General features: G+C 53.8%; 1 protein-coding gene across 1 annotated transcript in view; it reads right to left on the reverse strand.

Annotated features, from left to right (window-relative positions):
- Window positions 1-3,143: 3,143 nt before the first annotated feature.
- Window positions 3,144-14,205, reverse strand: part of MGME1 (mitochondrial genome maintenance exonuclease 1) — a 29,373-nt gene continuing 18,311 nt past the window's right edge. Inside the window, exon 5 of the mRNA XM_075338108.1 lies at window positions 3,144-3,557. Coding sequence (XP_075194223.1) covers window positions 3,414-3,557 — 144 coding nt within the window. The 3' untranslated portion in view covers window positions 3,144-3,413. The remainder of the gene's footprint in view (window positions 3,558-14,205) is intronic.

Here is a 14,205-nt window from a genome sequence, read left to right on the forward strand (position 1 = left end):
CGCACTCCCAAACGTGCTCCATCCGCCATGCTGCGCACTCCCAAACGTGGTCCATCCGCCATGCTGCGCACTCCCAAACGTGCTCCATCCGCCATACTGCGCACTCCCCATCGTGCTGCATCCCCCATGCTGCGCACTCCCAAACGTGCTCCATCCGCCATGCTGCGCACTCCCAAACGTGCTCCATCCGCCATACTGCGCACTCCCCATCGTGCTGCATCCCCCATGCTGCGCACTCCCAAACGTGCTCCATCCGCCATGCTGCGCACTCCCCATCGTGCTCTATCCGCCATGCTGCACACTCCCAAACGTGCTCCATCCGCCATGCTGCGCACTCCCAAACGTGCTCCATCCGCCATGCTGCGCACCCCCTATCATGCTCCATCCGCCATGCTGCGCACTCCCAAACGTGCTCCACCCGCCATGCTGCGCACTCCCAAACGTGCTCCATCCGCCATGCTGCGCACTCCCAAACGTGCTCCATCCGCCATGCTGCGCACTCCCAAACGTGGTCCATCCGCCATGCTGCGCACTCCCAAACGTGCTCCATCCGCCATGCTGCGCACTCCCAAACGTGCTCCATCCGCCATACTGCGCACTCCCCATCGTGCTCCATCCGCCATACTGCGCACTCCCCATCGTGCACCATCCGCCATGCTGCGCACTCCCAAACGTGCTCCATCCGCCATGCTGCGCACTTCCAAACGTGCACCATCCGGCATGCTGCGCACTCCCAAACGTGCTCCATCCGCCATGCTGCGCACTCCCAAACGTGCTCCATCCGCCATGCTGCGCACTTCCAAACGTGCTCCATCCGCCATGCTGCGCACTCCCAAACGTGCTCCATCCGCCATGCTGCGCGCTCCCAAACGTGGTCCATCCGCCATGCTGCGCACTCCCAAACGTGCTCCATCCGCCATGCTGCGCACTCCGAAACGTGCTCCATCCGCCATACTGCGCACTCCCAAACGTGCTCCATCCGCCATACTGTGCACTCCCAAACGTGCTCCATCCGCCATACTGTGCACTCCCCATCGTGCTCTATCCGCCATGCTGCACACTCCCAAACGTGCTCCATCCGCCATGCTGCGCACTCCCAAACGTGCTCCATCCGCCATGCTGCGCACTTCCAAACGTGCTCCATCCGCCATGCTGCGCACTCCCAAACGTGCTCCATCCGCCATGCTGCGCGCTCCCAAACGTGGTCCATCCGCCATGCTGCGCACTCCCAAACGTGCTCCATCCGCCATGCTGCGCACTCCGAAACGTGCTCCAACCGCCATACTGCGCACTCCCAAACGTGCTCCATCCGCCATACTGCGCACTCCCCATCGTGCACCATCCGGCATGCTGCGCACTCCCAAACATGCTCCATCCGTCATGCTGCGCACTCCCAAACGTGCTCCATCCGTCATGCTGCGCACTCCCAAACGTGCTCCATCCGCCATGCTGCGCACTCCCAAACGTGCTCCATCCGCCATGCTGCGCACTCCCAAACGTGCTCCATCCGCCATGCTGCGCACCCCCCATCATGCTCCATCCGCTTAGGAGTGCGCAGCATGCCGGATGGTGCACGATGGGGAGTGCGCAGTATGGCGGATGGAGCACGTTTGGGAGTGCGCAGCATGGCGGATGGAGCACGTTTGGGAGTGCGCAGCATGGCGGATGGACCACGTTTGGGAGTGCGCAGCATGGCGGATGGACCACGTTTGGGAGTGCGCAGCATGGCGGATGGACCACGTTTGGGAGTGCGCAGCATGGGGGATGCAGCACGATGGGGAGTGCGCAGTATGGCGGATGGAGCACGTTTGCTCAGCCTCTCTCCTTCCAGCCTCCCTCAGCATCAGCCCCCCCCTCCCAGCCTTCCCCAAGATCAGCCTCTCTGCTCCCAGCCTCCTCCAGCACGCCGTGCTCCTCTGCCGACACTCACCCACACCCGATCGCATCCACTCACCCACACAACCGATCGCATCCACTCACCCACACAACCGATCGCATCCACTCACACACACAACCGATCGCATCCACTCACACACACAACCGATCGCATCCACTCACACACACACCCGATCGCATACACTCACACACACACCCGATCGCATACACTCACACACACACCCGATCGCATACACTCACACACACACCCGATCGCATACACTCACACACACACCCGATCGCATACACTCACACACACAGACACTGACGATATTGCACATACGCGCTGATACTCACAACATCCGGGGATATCACATGCTTCTGGCCATGTGATCCTCCGTCAGGTCCTGGAAGCTCACAGCACAATATCGCCGCCGAGAAGCAAGCGATATCCCAGGATGTTGTGAGTATTTGGATGCGATGTGATGTGTGTATGTGAGTGAGTGTGATCTGATTTGTGTGTGTGTGTGTGTGTGTGTGTGTGTGCTGTTATGTTATGTATGTTCTGCAGCTGCAGGACCTTGATGTGTGGATGCGATGTGATGTGTGTGTGCGGTGTGTGTGAGAGTGACTGTGAGCCGGTGTACACTGGTAACTATGATACACATCGGGTAACTAAGGGACCTTAGTTACCCGATGTGTATAATGGTTACCAGCTTTCACGGCCTCCGTTAAGATCCCAGCATCGCAAGGTTATGTCTGGCGCTGCCGGGATCCTGACGGAGCCGGTGTAGAAGCAAGCGATATCCCAGCATGTTGTGAGTGTGTGAGGTGTGTGTGAGAGTGAGTGTGAGAGTGAGTGTGATCTGATGTGTGTGTGTACTCACCTGGGAATCGGAGCCCCGTGTCAGTTGGGCCACAGCGAGCGTGCATTGCGTGAGGGGGCGGGGCCTGCAGAGAGCCGGGGCGAGAGGCCAATCCGTGTGGGGGGGCGGGGCCATGGCGAGCCCAGCGGCCAATCAGCTTTGTGTCACCGTAAGGACACAATTTCGGAGCATGACAGACAGACAGACAGACAGACAGACAGACAGAATAAGGCAATTATATATATAGATATGCACGCACACACGCCACTAGGATGGTCCTTGTGCTGTCAGGTTTTTTTTGCACCCATAGATAGATGTTTCAGCATACGATCTATGTTGCAACGAAAATATATAGTAATATGCGATGATAGTGGAAACTTACACTGGAAGGATAACCTCATATTCACCTAAAAGAATGGCTATTTTATTGTATAAAAATATGTAACCAACAAATTAACAAGTAGGATTACTAAAAGTTAGGAATATCATTACAATTGATTATTAATTGTCCTCAAATCAATCTTTACAAAAACCATGATCAGGATATTATCGTAATGACCAATTGATATATGGAGCAGCACGTTCTTTCTCAGATACTGAATTCTTGTCCAATATGAGGAATTAAAAGATTATGATGTATAACAGTGACAGCACATGTTCCGTACAGTTATGTTATTGTTTCTCTTTTTTCTCTCTGAAATCTTCTAGTCGTAAAAGCCATTTATCCCAGTAGTGCAAACATACTTCAGAGTCCATAAAATGGGCATGAGCAGGGGAGCCATCTTTATAAGCAATTACTAGAAGTCCACAATCAGCCTGTAAAACAAAAAAGGTGAAGCAATCAAGAAAACAAATTAGTGATTTAAGTCCAGGCAAGCAGAGTATTGGACCCAGATTATTTTTTACGAAAAGTCCAAGAAATGAAAATTTAATCCAGTGACATATAATGTAATTGTTAATAATAATGTTTATTGCTATAGTGCCAACATATTCCATAGCACTTTACAATTCAAAGGGGACATGTACAGACAATGTCAGACATTACAGAGTAAGGCTATGTGACCACGCTGCGGATTTACCGCGGATTTTGCCGCGGATTTGCCGAAAATCTGCAGCAGCGGCACTTCCAAGCCATTTCAATGGCATTTTGGAAATGCTGTGTCCATGCTGCGGATTTTTCCGCTGCGGATTTGCCACGGATTTTGATGCGGAAAAATCTGCAGCATGTCAATTGTTTGTTGTGGATTTTGGTGCGGATTTGGGTATAGAATGGGAAAAAAAAAAAAAAAATCCACATCAAAATCCGCGGCAAATCCGCGGGTGCGGATTTGCCGCGAAAGTCGCGGATTTTCAGGCAGAAAAGTCCGCAGGTACATTCTACCGTGGACACATAGCCTTACACAACTCAACAGATATCCAGGAGTGAAGGCCCTGCTCCCAAGGCTACAATCTAGGAGGAAATAGGGGAGGCACAATAGGTAAATGATAAAAAGTGCTTGTATTGTATGATCCAGTCATCAATGTAATAAACTAGAAGGTGGCCCGATTCTAACGTATCGGGTAGTCTAGAATGTGTATGTAGGTTAGCAGATTGCATAATAAGGTAATGAATGGACTGCATGGGTTAGGTTTAATTTAGTATTCTTATAATTGATTATTGGTTTTAAAATGACAAACAACAGAAGGAACAGTTTTAATAGATGAGTCTAATGTTTAATGATGTCCATGGCTTGTAATGAAAAAAGGCCATGAACAGTGTATAGTTAAGAAAAAATATGCTGATGCTGTGATGTGGCCCACTGCTGGTATGTGCCCCCATCGTGGTGCAGCCACCATCCTGACATGTGCCCCCATCCTGCGGGTAATGTATGCGGGGCCATGGCGCTGAGGACGTCAGTGTCGGGGACTGCATGGCTGGGGACAGGTGACTCTGTGTGTGTGTGTGTTCGTTTAGTGTATACATATGGGGGGGGGGGGGGGGGTTGTGGAGCCAAGTGCTGTAATGTGTCGGCTGGGTTCCCGGTGTGGGCTCCCGGGGGTGCAGCACTCACCGGGAATTCGGGGCTCCGCGCGGGTGCGGGGAAAAAAGTGTCGGGCGTCGTCCTGTCAGCCCGTAGTTCAGGCTGTTCAGTTAGCAGAGCCGTTGGTCGCAGGCTCTTTAGCGCGCAGTGTGGCGACGGTTGTCACTGTAATGACGTCATTTTGGAGCAAGACACAGTCAGACAGAATAAGGCAAATATTATATATATATATATATATATGGGATTCATATTATGCTACATGTACCGGCCAGTGTTGTAACAAGTACAGGTACAGAGGGCTATTAAGCGGATGGAGGATGTGTAAACAGATGATACAAGGGACCAGAATTTGAAAAAAAAAATTGTAAGGGCAAAAATAAGGTGAGGAGATCGATCAGTCTAAAGAAATGCATTTTTAGGGAACACTTAAAACTGTGGGAAATGGGAATTAATGGAATTGTCCTGGATAGTGCATTTCAGAGAATTGGCGCAGCTTGTACGAAGTCTTGGAGATAGGAGTGGGATGTTTGGATTATTGAGGATGTTTGTCTTCGGTCATTAGCTCAACAGAGAACACAGGTAGAGTGATAGAGATGAGAGAAGAGATGTAGGGCGGTCCAAAACTGTTGTGGGCTTTGTGAGTAACAGTGATACGTTTTTAATGGACTGTAGCGGATTAGTAACCAGTGCAATACCTGGCACAGGATACAGGCATCGGTGTAGCGGCTGGAGAGGAATATGGTCCAGGCTGCTGCACTTTGGATGGATTGGATAGGGGAGTGTTTAGTAAGAGTGACAACGATTAGTAGAGAGTTGCAATAGTCCAGACAAGAATGAATAAGAGCAACAGTAAGAGTTTTTGCAGAGTCAACAGTAAGAAAGAAGGGAATTTTGTTTACTTACCGTAAATTCCTTTTCTTCTAGCTCCTATTGGGAGACCCAGACAATTGGGTGTATAGCTACTGCCTCCGGAGGCCACACAAAGTATTACACTTTAAAAAGTGTAACCCCTCCCCTCTGCCTATACACCCTCCCGTGCATCACGGGCCCATCAGTTTTGGTGCCAAAGCAGGAAGGAGGAAACTTATAAATTGGTCTAAGGTAAATTCAATCCGAAGGATGTTCGGAGAACTGAAACCATGAACCAAAAGAACAATTCAACATGAACAACATGTGTACACAAAAGAACAAACAGCCCGAAGGGAACAGGGGCGGGTGCTGGGTCTCCCAATAGGAGCTAGAAGAAAAGGAATTTACGGTAAGTAAACAAAATTCCCTTCTTCTTTGTCGCTCCATTGGGAGACCCACCAGACAATTGGGACGTCCAAAAGCAGTCCCTGGGTGGGTAAAAGAATACCTCGATAAAAAGAGCCGAAACAACGGCCCCCTCTTACAGGTGGGCAACCGCCGCCTGAAGGACTCGCCTACCTAGGCTGGCATCTACCGAAGCATAGGCATGCACCTGATAGTGTTTCGTGAAAGTGTGCAGACTCGACCAGGTAGCCGCCTGACACACCTGCTGAGCCGTAGCCTGGTGCCGCAATGCCCAGGACGCACCCACGGCTCTGGTAGAATGGGCTTTCAGCCCTGAAGGAATTGGAAGCCCAGAAGAACGGTAGGCTTCAAAAATCGGTTCCTTGATCCACCGAGCCAAGGTTGACTTGGAAGCCTGCGACCCCTTACGCTGGCCAGCGACAAGGACAAAGAGCGCATCAGAGCGGCGCAGTGGCGCCGTGCGAGACACGTAGATCCGGAGTGCTCTCACTAGATCTAACAAATGCAAATCCTTTTCACATTGGTGAATTGGATGAGGGCAAAATGAAGGTAAGGAGATATCCTGATTGAGATGAAAAGTGGACACCACCTTAGGGAGAAAATCCGGGACCAGACGCAGAACCACCTTATCCTGGTGAAATACCAGGAAAGGGCCTTTGCAAGACAGCGCTGCAAGCTCTGACACTCTACGGAGTGAAGTAACCGCCACTAGAAATGCCACCTTCTGCGAAAGACGCGATAGAGAGACATCCCGCAGCGGCTCAAAAGGTGGTTTTTGAAGAGCCCGTAGAACCATGTTGAGATCCCAGGGTTCCAGGCGACGCTTGTAAGGTGGGACTATGTGGCAAACTCCCTGCAGGAACGTGCGGACCTGCGGAAGCCTGGCTAGACGCTTTTGAAAAAACACGGAAAGCGCCGAGACTTGACCTTTGAGAGAGCCGAGAGACAAACCCTTGTCCAATCCCGATTGAAGGAAGGAAAGAAACCTGGGTAAGGCAAACGGCCAGGGGATGAACCCCCTCTCAGAGCACCAGGCTAAGAAGATCCTCCAAGTTCTGTGATAGATCTTGGCTGACGTTGGTTTCCTGGCCTGTCTCATAGTGGCAATGACATCTTGAGACAACCCTGAGGACGCTAAGAGCCAGGACTCAATGGTCACACAGTCAGGTTGAGGGCCGCAGAATTGAGATGGAAAAATGGCCCTTGAGATAGCAAGTCTGGTCGGTCTGGGAGCGCCCACGGTTGCCCCCCCGTGAGATGCCACAGATCCGGGTACCACGACCGCCTCGGCCAATCTGGAGCGACGAGGATGGCGCGGCGGCAGTCGGACCTGATCTTGCGCAACACTCTGGGCAGCATTGCCAGAGGAGGGAATACATAAGGCAGTTGAAACTGCGACCAATCCTGAACTAAGGCGTCCGCCGCCAGAGCTCTGTGGTCCTGAGACCGTGCCATGAATGCCGGGACCTTGTTGTTGTGCCGAGACGCCATGAGATCGACGTCCGGCGTTCCCCAGCGGCAACAGATCTCTTGAAACACGTCCGGGTGGAGAGACCATTCCCCCGCGTCCATGCCCTGGCGACTGAGGAAGTCTGCTTCCCAGTTTTCTACGCCCGGAATGTGAACCGCGGAGATGGTGGAGGCTGTGGCCTCCGCCCACAGCAGAATCCGCCGGACTTCTTGGAAGGCTTGACGACTGCGAGTGCCGCCCTGGTGGTTGATGTACGCAACCGCCGTGGCGTTGTCCGACTGTATGCGGATCTGCCTTCCCTCGAGCCACCGATGGAATGCCTTGAGGGCTAGATACACTGCCCTTATCTCCAGAACATTGATCTGAAGGGAGGACTCTGTCGGAGTCCAGGTTCCCTGAGCCTTGTGGTGGAGAAAAACCGCTCCCCATCCTGACAGGCTCGCGTCCGTCGTGACCACAGCCCAGGATGGGGGCAGAAAGGATTTTCCTTTCGACAGAGAAGTGGGGAGAAGCCACCACTGAAGCGAGGTCCTGACTTCCAGAGACAGAGAGACGTTCCTGTCTAAGGACATCGGCCTCTTGTCCCATTTGCGGAGAATGTCCCATTGGAGAGGACGCAGATGAAATTGCGCAAATGGAACTGCCTCCATTGCTGCCACCATCTTCCCCAGGAAGTGCATGAGGCGCCTCAAGGGGTGCGACTGGGCCCGAAGAAGGGATTGCACCCCTGTCTGCAGCGACCGCTGTTTGTCCAGCGGCAGCTTGACCATCGCTGAGAGAGTATGAAACTCCATCCCGAGGTACGTCAGTGACTGGGTCGGAGACAATTTTGACTTTGGAAAATTGATGATCCACCCGAACCTCTGGAGAGTCTCCAGAGCAACGGTCAGACTGTGTTGACAAGCCACCCGTGAGGGTGCCTTGACTAGGAGATCGTCTAGGTAAGGGATCACCGAGTGGCCCTGAGAGTGTAGGATCGCTACGACGGATGCCATGACCTTGGTGAAGACCCGTGGGGCTGTCGCCAGGCCGAAAGGCAGTGCCACAAACTGAAGGTGTTCGTCCCCGATGGCGAAACGCAGGAAGCGTTGATGCTCTTGAGCGATCGGCACATGGAGATAGGCATCTTTGATGTCGATTGATGCTAGGAAGTCTCCTTGGGACATCGAAGCGATGACAGATCGGAGGGATTCCATGCGAAACCGCCTGGTTGTCACATGTCTGTTGAGCAATTTGAGGTCCAAAACGGGACGAAATGAGCCGTCCTTTTTTGGCACCACGAACAGATTGGAGTAAAAACCGCGACCGCGTTCCTGAAGGGGAACGGGGATCACCACTCCTTCTGTTTTTAGAGTGTCCACCGCCTGAAAAAGCGCAACGGTCCGCTCGGGGGGCGGAGATGTTCTGAAAAAACGAGTCGGAGGACGAGAGCTGAACTCTATCCTGTAACCGTGAGACAGAATGTCTCTCACCCATCGGTCTTGGACATGTGGCCACCAGGTGTCGCAAAAGCGGGAGAGCCTGCCACCGACCGAGGATGCGGTTTGGGGCGGCCGAAAGTCATGAGGCCGCCTTGGAGACGGTGCCTCCGGTGGTCTTTGGAGGACGTGACTTAGACCGCCATGCAGAAGAGTTCCTCTGGCTCTTCTGTGGCCTGTTGGACGAGGAGGGTTGGGATCTGGCTGAGGGCCGAAAGGACCGAAACCTCGCTTGAACTTTCCGTTGCTGAGGTCTGTTTGGTTTGGGTTGGGGTAAGGACGAGTCCTTTCCCTTGGATTGCTTAATAATTTCATCCAATCGCTCGCCAAACAGTCGGTCGCCAGAAAAAGGCAAACCGGTCAAGAACTTTTTGGAAGCAGAGTCTGCCTTCCATTCGCGTAGCCACATGGCTCTGCGGACTGCCACAGAATTGGCGGATGCTACCCCTGTACGGCTAGCCGAGTCCAGGACAGCATTCATGGCGTAGGATGCAAATACTGACGCCTGAGAAGTCAAAGATGTTACTTGTGGCGCAGCGGTACGGGTGACCGCATTAATCTCAGACAGACAAGCTGAGATAGCCTGGAGTGCCCACCCAGCTGCAAAGGCTGGGGCAAAAGACGCGCCTATGGCTGCATAGATGGATTTCAGTAGGAGCTCTGCCTGTCCGTGGCATCCTTGAGCGATGCACCGTCAGCCACTGCTACTACGGATCTGGCCGCCAGTCTAGAGACTGGAGGATCCACCTTGGGACACTGAGCCCAACCCTTGACTACGTCAGGGGGGAAGGGATAACGTGTGTCATTAAGGCGCTTAGTAAAGCGCTTATCCGGGAAATCCCTGTGCTTCTGGACAGCATCTCTAAAGTTAGAGTGATCAAAGAAAGCACTCCGGGTACGTTTAGGAAACCTAAACTGGTGTTTCTCCTGTTGTGAAGCCGAATCCTCTGTAGGCGGAGTTGGGGGACACAGATCTAGCACCTGGTTGATGGACGCTATAAGGTCATTTACTATGGCGTCCCCTTCAGGTGTATCCAGATTGAGAGCAACATCAGGGTCAGAGTCCTGAGCTGCGACCTCCGCCTCCTCCTATAGAGAATCCTCAAGCTGAGACCCCGAACTGCGTGAGGAAGTCGGGGAAGATTCTAAGCGAGCCCGCTTAGCCGGTCTGGGACTGCGGTCCGTGCCGGAGTCCTGCACATAATAACTAGAGGCCACACCAGGAACACGCTTAGTCGCAGACCGAGAGGTGCCTGGGGGTGATCCCGCAGTGCCCGGGGCCTGTGTAAGGGCCGGTCTGGACTGCAAAACCTCTAGAAACTTAGCAGACCATTTATCCATAGACTGAGTCATGGAATGAGAAAGCGACTCAGAGAGTTTGTCGGCTAAAACAGCAAACTCTGTCCCTGCCATCTGGACAGGGGGTGCCGGCAGTTCTACCTGAGCCGAGGGACCCCCTAGTGCCTCAGGCTCCGGCTGAGCGAGTGCCACAGGGGCCGAGCATTGCTCACAGTGAGGGTAGGTGGAACCTGCAGGTAACAGAGCCGCACAAGAGGTACAGGTAGCAAAATAACCCTGTGCCTTGGCCCCCTTGCTCCTTGTGAACAACATGCTGTAGTCTCCCAGGAGCGTGATCACTGAGGGTATATAGCCACAAGTGAACAGTATAGCTGAACCGGAAAAAGTATACCAATATAATGTATCTATATACAGTTCAGCACCCTAGGGGCACCAGCACCGGTAACCGGTGTGGCTTACCAACCGCTCCAGCGGTGTGTGGCCACCAGATTCCCTGCCTCGGGTTTCCCAGAGCTGCAGCCAGAAGTCCTCCACCGGCAGGATGTGATAAAACATGGCTGTCGGCGTTCACAGGGGAGGAGGGAGCCGTGGGCGTAACTTACAAAAGTGCGGGAACTGGTGCCCCATAGGGATTAGTGAGGGGGGAGGACGACAGCAATGTGTGCTCCAGCCCTCACTGTCGGCGTCAGACCGACCGTCCCGCCCTTGCCCCTGACTGGCAGGCCCGGGGGCGGGCGTTTAGTGTACTAGGCCGCAAAAGCCGGGGACTAAAGTAGAAACCGCGGCCGGCAAGCAGGCACGGTCGGCGCGGTAGTCCCGGACAAAAAAACAACACTGCAGGCGCTGCGGCGTCTGAGGCCCAGGTGCTCCATGCACCGTCCCAAAGGGGACACAGAGTACCTGTAGTTGCAGGGCCTTGTCCCTGAGGATACTCAGTCTCCTGTCCGGCAGATACCACCAGGGGCTGCGGAGGGAGCCCGGTCCCAGTGCCTGGATGACCGGTTAGGATCCCACTTCACCCAGAGCCCCTAAGGGATGGGGAAGGAAAACGGCATGTGGGCTCCAGCCTCTGTACCCGCAATGGGTACCTCAACCTTAACAACACAGCCGACTCAGTGGGGTGAGAAGGGAGCATGCCGGGGGCCCTTAGGGGCCCTCTTTTCTTCCATCCGAAATAGTCAGCAGCTGCTGCTGACTAAAATGTGGAGCATTGTGTGCATGTGTGCCTCCTTCAACACAAAGCAAAAAACTGATGGGCCCGTGATGCACGGGAGGGTGTATAGGCAGAGGGGAGGGGTTACACTTTTTAAAGTGTAATACTCTGTGTGGCCTCCGGAGGCAGTAGCTATACACCCAATTGTCTGGGTCTCCCAATGGAGCGACAAAGAAAGGTTGAATTCTAGAGATGTGCTCGATGTGTAGCTGACATGAGCGAGTGAGTGATCGGATTTAGGGAGTTAAGGAGCGATCTGAGTCAAATATAACCCCAAGACAGCGGGTTTGCTACTGGGGAGCAAAGATAGAACTACACACTAAAATAGCAAAATTGGGTTTAGAAAGGTTAGTAGAGGAATGAAACTTGGAATGAAGTTCAGTTTTTGACAGATTCAGTTTTCGATAGGAGGACATGATGTTAAGGGGGCTTTACACGCTTTGACATCGCTAATGATATATCGTCGGGGTCACATCGTTAGTGACGCACATCTGGCGCCGTTAGCGACATCGCATCGTGTGACACCAAGGAGCGACGATCAACGATCGCAAAAGTGTCAAAAATCGTTGAGACGTCGCTCCTTTTCATAATATCGTTGCTGCTGCAGGTACGATGTTGTTCGTCGTTCCTGCGGCAGCACACATCACCATGTGTGACACCACAGGAACGACTAACATCTCCTTACCTGCTTCCACAGGCAATGAGGAAGGAAGGAGGTGGGTGGCATGCTCCGGCTGCTCATCTCCGCCCCTCCTCTGCTATTGGGCGGCCGCTTAGTGACGCCGCAGTGACATCGCTATGACGCCGAACGCACCTCCCCCTTGAAGGAGGGATTGTTCGGCGCTCACAGCGACGTTGCTGATAAATTTTGTGCGTGTGACGCTGCCGTAGCGATAATGTTCGCTACGGCAGCGATCACCAAACGTCGCACGAACGATGGAGGCGGGTGCTATCGCTAGCGATGTCGCAACGTGTAAAGCACCCTTTAGAGAAAGTAGACCAAAAATCAATGGTATTTTCTAGTAATGTAGCGGTGATGTCAGGAGAATATGTGTAAAATTGGGTGTCATCAGTTTGTCCAATAGGGGCCGTGTATAGAGAGAAGAGGAGGGGGCCTGGGAATGAACTCTGAGGAACCCTGACAGTAAAAGGGAAGCGTAAAAGGAAGAGGAGCCAACAAAAGATACAGTGAAGAAGCGGCCAGAGAGGTAGGAGGAGAACCAGCAGAGAGTGGTGGCCCTTGAGCCTGATAGAGCAGTGCATAGGGCGAGGACCTGGTGATCCACAGTATCGAATGCAGCAGAGCGATCCAAGAGAATCAGCAGGGAGCAGTGACCATTAGATTTAGCTATCAGTAGATCATTAGAGACACTAGTAAGGGCAGTTCCAAGTAGAGCGTAAGGAGCGGAAACCAGAATGCAAAGGGCAAAGAAAGTTAACAGGTAGCGGATTAGGCGGAAATGGAACTGTCGCGGGCGGGGAGGACGCCGCCGCTGCTGGTCGCTCGCTAACGCTCGGGTCCGGCGCTGCTGCGGCTGCTCGGTGGCTCGAGCGGTGGGCCGGATCCTGGGACTCAAGCGGCGCTCCTCGCCCGTGAGTGAAAGGGGTGCTTGGTTTGGGGGATTTAGTCTGTGACGCCACCCACGGGTTGTGGTGAAGATGGGCACCAGCGCTGCTGGTGACGGGGATCCCGGGAGCGATGGTAGGGAGCAGCTGGGATGTTGTTTCCCCCCTCCGTGGGTAGGGGGTCGGTGGTTCTGGGGCCCGGTGGTGTGACGGGGAGGCAGGGTTGGTAAGGTGCAGGGACAGTGCGGCGCGGTGCCGGCTGGCACGGGTGTACTCACTCAGTAAGAGATGCACAAAGTCCTTGGTAAACCAAACAGCTGGATGGACGGGGCCCGCAGCCGGCTGCAGTGTCTCTCCCCGGACAGGTGAGTGTCTCCCCCGGACAGGTGATGGCGGCAGTCTTTCCCTGCACCTTGATGTACCTGTTTGACTACGATGGATCCCCAACGGTAGTCCGTTCCCCGGTGTATGGATGCCGGAGGAGCCCGTTTGCCCGCAGGCGCTGGCCCTTGGGTCTCTAGCCTTAGGCGGTAGCTGTATACCCTCACGGTGTGGGCGGTTGCCTTCTATCGGGTCTTTGGTTGTTAGGAAACCCCTGGGGTTCCGATCACACTCGGATTTGACTATTGTCGGCGGCTCCAAGCCTGGTCGGGGTACGATGGCCCTGCCTGTGTGTGCTGGCTTCACTTCGCTCCCCGGTCGGTACCGGCGGGCAAAAGGCCCGACCCCGGTCCTACGGTTCCGCGTTGCTCCATCACTCCTGCAGACGGCCACCACCGTCTGCCAACCTTGCTGTCAGTGCCTGGGCCACAAACCCAGACACCCAAGTGTTTACTCCTCTCACTTCAACCTCCTACACTCATCTGTCACTTTTCCCGCCTCCAGGCCTGTGAACTCCTCGGTGGGTGGGGCCAACCGATTGGCTCTGCCCCACCTGGTGTGGACATCAGACACTGGAGGGAGGCAACAAGGGTTTTGTGTTTGGCTAATGTTACTGTCTAATGGGGGTGGGGGTGTGTGTATGTTACCTGTGACGACCTGGCTAGTCCAGGGCGCCACAGAACAAATGTTGCTGTTTAGAGATGAAGGGAAGATTACAGACAAGTCTGCAGTTAGCATCGCTGTTCTGATTGAGGGATGT

Source organism: Anomaloglossus baeobatrachus, chromosome 3 (assembly GCF_048569485.1).
Source record: "Anomaloglossus baeobatrachus isolate aAnoBae1 chromosome 3, aAnoBae1.hap1, whole genome shotgun sequence".
NCBI classification, from domain to species: Eukaryota; Metazoa; Chordata; class Amphibia; order Anura; family Aromobatidae; genus Anomaloglossus; species Anomaloglossus baeobatrachus.